At 39.7% G+C, this 5840-nt stretch overlaps 1 protein-coding gene across 1 annotated transcript; it reads left to right on the top strand.

Annotated features, from left to right (window-relative positions):
• Positions 1 to 284: 284 nt before the first annotated feature.
• Positions 285 to 5501, top strand: TFPI2 (tissue factor pathway inhibitor 2). The gene is made up of 5 exons (XM_008544766.2): positions 285 to 709; positions 1015 to 1197; positions 2101 to 2280; positions 3741 to 3911; positions 4520 to 5501. The coding sequence occupies exons 1-5, from the start codon at positions 622 to 624 to the stop codon at positions 4600 to 4602; spliced, it is 705 nt and encodes a 234-aa protein (XP_008542988.1). The 5' UTR covers positions 285 to 621; the 3' UTR covers positions 4603 to 5501.
• The last annotated feature ends 339 nt before the right edge of the window (positions 5502 to 5840 follow it).

Raw genomic sequence — 5840 nt, 5'->3', positions numbered from 1 at the left:
GTGTATATAATTGTCAAAATTCACCAAACAGTACATTTAAGATATATTATGAGCCTTTTATTAAATGTTAATTAGCCTCGATTGAAATATGTATATATGTATAAATGTAAATAAATACACATGTACTTAAATTTCTAATCTAATTAAAGGGTCCACTGCATTGAGCCCGGCTTCCCTTGGCCTTATGAACTTCACACTTTCTCTCTGCCCTTCAAATACGTGGATTTCGTGCTTTCAAAATGTGGATCCAGGCTTCAGCGTGATGCTGCAAACTGCAACCTTATGAAATCACCCCCAGGTCATTTCCCTCTAGCTTGTCGACTTCCCATCACTGACACATGCCCCATCTGGTCATCCCTGCCGGCTACAGAAGACAGTTTGTGAGGCAGGTTCAACTTGGGGAATTCCTCCCCCCAACACACTTTCCAGCGCCAGGGCGGCGAGAGTGGGAGTCACAGACGCCAGCCATGAATCAACCTCTCCTCCAGGCTCTGCACAGGCACGCTCCGCCCCGTCCGGGGTCGCAGGACGCTCACCCTACATAAAGCAGGCACCCAGGCTGTCTCGAGGCGGGACGCTGCGCACCCTCATCCCGCTGGCGCTTTCTTGGGACACTTCACCATGGACGCTGCTCACCCCCTCGGGCTGTTGCTTCTGCCGCTGCTCCTCATGGGGACTGTGCTGGGAGCTGCTGCTCAGGTGCCATCAGGTATCGATCGGCCCGTCCAAGAATCCCTCTTCCCGCCAGGCTTTTTCTGGACCAGGCGGCCAGGGTGCGGCTGGCCATGGGCCCCCTGCACCCCATCTCTGCGCCCTCCTTCTCCCAGGTCCCTGCCGGGCGCCCCGCGGAGCCGTGCGATGGGGACACTTGCGCCCAAGTTCGCACTTTCTTTTTCTGCAGAGGCCCCTCTGCTCCAAACGGAGAGGACAGAATTCCCCGGGAAGCCTCTCCCTCCCTGAGATGTGGCTGACTCCCCTCCCTCTCTTTGGTTTTTCCTTCTGCCCCTACGGTAGGAAACAACGCAGAGATCTGCCTGCTGCCCCCGGACGAAGGGCCCTGCCGAGCCCGGATCCCCAGCTACTACTATGACAGGTACACGCAGAGCTGCCGCCAGTTCATATACGGGGGCTGCGAGGGCAACGCCAACAATTTCGAAACTTGGGCGGCCTGCGATGAAGCTTGCTGGAGGATAGAGAGTAAGTTGTCGCACTCACATTCAGAACTCTTGCGCCGCTCCTTGCACGGGAGAGCTGGTAGTAACTTAGCTAAGTTTTCAGATCCCATTTTCAACGGTAAGTTTTAGCCTGAGTTTTCTCAAGCATTAAGCATGGCTCACTGGTTTTCAGTTTCCTGAAAGTAATCACAAGTTTACAACCACTAACACATTTCTGCTCTCCTAACTGGCATTTATCATAACTCAGTGCCTGTGCGGGCTCAGGGAAAGATTTCACCGCAGGGCATAATAATGCAAGGGTATAATGTTTTAGGAGCAACATAAGTGCTTTTCTGTATTTATCATTAGTTCTAAACCTATGGTTTTTATGCCTCCTTGAGAACACCATTTCCTCATGTCGATTGTCCATCAATTTGAAATTGTATAAAGTTTTTTATTATTAAAGTGCGATTTAGCTAATTATAACCTCACTTTGTCTCCCGGACCCAAACATACCTTGGGTTACTGTAGGAATTAGTGGAGATGCATGGCACTGTTTTCTATTTTATTTCAATTATGTTTGTTATATCTATTAGGGCCTATAACAGAACATGGGGCTTTGACGTTCAAGGAACTGAGCCAGGGGAAAATGCGTCTTCCTGTGAATAAGTTTAACTTCATATGTAGACACAATCAGAACACCCAGAGAGAACAGAGTCGTCCCATTGCATTCGAAAGATTTATCATAGCTGAGTCAGCTCTGGAGACACTGTTTAAAAAAGCTAAATAACTGGATTATTGGGCAGCCTTTGGGGGATTTACTATCCCAGCATTAAATATGATGCCTTTTCTCGCCACTTGTTTATGAAAATACAGTAAAGTTTTGAAAGTAATACTAAGAAGGCTAATTTTTGACTAACGTTGTTTTATGCCTTCCTTTTACTAGAAGTTCCCAAAATTTGCCGGTTGGAAGTCAGTGAGGGGCAGTGTGGGGAGCCCAGAAAACAGTATTTCTTCAATCTAAGTTCCATGACATGTGAAAAATTCATATCTGGCGGGTGTCACAGCAATGAGAACCAGTTCCCAGATGAAGCTACTTGTATGGGCTTCTGTGCACCAAAGAAAAGTAAATACTATTTTTATGGTGTTTCTATTTCATTTCTTTATGAAGACTTTAGGGTGAAAAATCGATAATTTGATGTGGAATTAACATGGTTTGCGTTCTGGTGATTTCACATATAGTACAATACCAATCTTCATACTATTGCCCTGTGACGAAGTATTATTATCCCCATTTTTACTTTCGAGAGTACAAGCTAGAAGTTCGCTTGCCAAGCTCTCAGGGCTGGAAAGTGACAAAGCCATGATTCACGTTTTTGCTTCCTCTTCTGCATTGTTTCTTTAGCACTATTTCTCATCTACTCAATTTATACATAAAAAATTCAGTATTCATTAATGACTGCCATGACCTCTTGTTTGTATGGAATCAGTTGTATATACGAGACAGTGGAATATATACAGACTTAGGATGGTGAAACTTGAAAGTTTCTTTCTAAAGTTTTTGGTTAGATTTCTGTATCCTTTAGTTATTGCAAACTGGAGCACAAAGATCTCTATCCCTCTTTTCTCTCTTCCCATTTCTTATCTCCCCCCCCCCCACGCCCCGCCCACAGTCCCTGAAATGATGGGTTCCTTGGGCAGTATTTAATATTTGTAGAGAGAGACAATACAGGCATTTTCCCCAGGCACCGTGGAGACACCTACATATAGATAAATGAATCCAACAGCAAGGAAAACTTGTTTTGGCAGAGTGTTTGGTAAAGCTCTATGGCTATACTGTGTTGAATAAGCAAAATTTTGAATTAATAAGGAGATGTGTTGCTGGTGTTCTCTTATGTTGTGTGTGTAAAAGTATATGTCCTAGTGGCTACCTGGGAATTAGATCCATGTATTCCTGATTAATAATGGAAGGAGAACTGATAAAAAAAAAAAAACGTTTAAAATAAAACTACCAACATGGGGACAGCCTGTTGGTGCAGTGGTTGACTTCATACACTCCATTTCAGTGTCCTGGGGTTCCCCTGTTCGGATCCCAGGCACGGACCTGCACACCCATTATCAAGCCATGCTGTGGCAGGCATCCCACATATAAAATAGAGGAAGATGGGTAGAGATGTTAGCTCAGGGCCAATCTTCCTCAGCAAAAAAAGAGGAGGATTGGTGGTGGATGTTAGCTCAGGGCTAATCTTCACCAAAGCATGTCATACATCATTCATTGAAATGTAGGCCATTCTTACCTGACCATATCTGTTTTTTTGGGGTTTAATTTCTTTACACATTTAACTGATACAAGGACAGAGCTTCAGGAGAAATTCTGTCCAGTTTATAAAAATTTAGAATTAACACAATATAGCATGTAAGCTTTCTTGAAATTTGAGGCATACTTTTTAAATGGTTTAGTATGATATTTTGGATTCAGAATGAAGCTTTTATGGGATTAGATTTTCTTCAGTTACTTCTGTAATCATCACAGTTTATTAAATTTGGTATTATTGCATTTCTAATTTTATTTTCTTTTTCGTAAAGGTCCATCATTTTGCTACAGTCCAAAAGATGAGGGCCTATGCTCTGCTAACGTGACTCGCTATTATTTTAATCCAAGACACAAAGCCTGTGAGGCCTTCACCTATACTGGCTGTGGAGGGAATGATAATAACTTTGTTAACAGGAAGGATTGCAAACAAGTTTGCGCCAAAGGTAGTGAATTTTCTCTTATTCACTTTTTAAACTAACTTTATAAATAATTCATAAGGAAAATTATATTTTTATCTATCCATTTTACTAATAGCATATTGCCATTTCTAGACTACGCCTGCATAAATAGCACTTTAGTACTGATCAGTTTTGTCAAAATGCGTATACTGGCCAGCTACAGTATCTGGAGACAGAAGCTGTATCCTTGTGTTTTAAAGGTAGAGTGTTATTAACTGAGTGAATCGTGAGTGAAACTGTTTTATAATCATTAAAAATAAGATGAGGGGGCTGGCCTGGTGGCATAGTGGTTAAGTTTGTGCACTCCACTTTGGCAGCCAGGGTTCGTGGGTTTGGATCCCAGGTGCTCATCAAGCCATACTGGGGCAGCATCCCACAAACAAAATAGAGGAAGATTGAGCACAGATGTTAACTCAGGGCCAATCTCCCTCATCAAAAAAAAAAAAGAAAAAAAGAAAGAAAAGAAAAAAGAAAGAAAAGAAAAAAGAAAGAAAGATGAGATGAGTTTGTAAGCATATTAGAAATGTGGTGATTTATAGTTTAGCCTACAAACTGGAGACATATGATTTTTATTTTTATTTTGTTGACTTTAGGCTTGAAGAAGAAAAAGAATAAGAAGATGAAAACACTTTTCCTTGCCAATAGAAGCCTGAAACTTCAGAAGAAGCAATTTTAATCGTTTTTTCTATATGTCATCTTATGAATATTATTGCCTTTATAGTTATAGCTGAAGAATAATATGGTAACATGGGTAAATGAATCATTAGTGATTTATTCACCAGTTTTTATGGATACAAGTCACTTTTGTGTATTTTTGTATATAACTAGCTGCTATTCAAATGTGAATCTATTATTTTTAGTTTACTGTTCAACTATTTTTCATGAGGTTGAATGCTCGCTGTGCATAAGATACAAAAGCAAATGTGACTCACCCAGTTCTTGGGGTTGCTCTTTCTTATTTCAGAAGACGATAGTAACTGAAAAGCATAAGACAATATAATCATGTTCTTTTAACACATATGACTATAAAAAGGACCAGCAAATACATTTCGTTTTGCATTTAAAAGTTAGATTATATTTTAGGCCCAAAGTGATAAACTTACAGATTTACCAACACTGTAAAAAATCTTAAAAGTGCTATTATGTAGACATTACTAATGTACTTCCATTTTTATTGTGTCATTTAAAAGATAATAAAGTAACTTTTTTGACTGAATTAAAAATTAGTAAATTTATTAAAGTCAAAAATGTTCTCCTCGGGGGGGCAATTCTCTCTCTTATCTATCCATGTAATCCATCCCCACTCACATGTATATGTTTGTGTATACATAGAGAGAGACGGCTTTTGGTAGTTTTCCTGTTGTTATACTATTTCCTAAGACGTAATGGATCGGAGACCACTAAAGTTGTTAAAATTTTTTATTGTTCAAGGTGTTTGTTTATATTACACCAGAGGCCATGCGTGAATTTAATAATTTAAATTCCACTAATAAATTATTGTTGATAAATATGATCATTCCAGGTAAACAGTTTTTTTCTTTCTCTGTAATAAAAAGATTCTAAAATATTCCTACATTTTCTTGGCAAGATTAATATGTTTAAAAGTATGCCCCTGATTTTGCAAAATTATAAGTGCATTTGCCTTTCGCTTGAGCAATGTCTCTTTTAAAAATCTTTCCCAAACGTATTGTGACAAAAATAAAAAATCGTGTATGTGCGAGGACATTCATTGATGTATTAACTGGAATAAGTGAAAACTAGAAACAAACCAGATGCTCATCAATAGGGGATTGGTTGAAGAAATTATGGATGAAAAATGAGCAAAATATCTATATATGGATATCATTTGACCCTCAGAATACACTAAAAAAACCAGGGTCTAGAATAATTTGAATAAACACACATACACACAGA

Source organism: Equus przewalskii, chromosome 4, assembly GCF_037783145.1.
Source record: "Equus przewalskii isolate Varuska chromosome 4, EquPr2, whole genome shotgun sequence".
In the NCBI taxonomy this organism is placed as follows: domain Eukaryota; kingdom Metazoa; phylum Chordata; class Mammalia; order Perissodactyla; family Equidae; genus Equus; species Equus przewalskii.
Note: the sequence above shows the minus strand (reverse complement) of the source record. Positions and strands in the feature narration are given on the sequence as shown.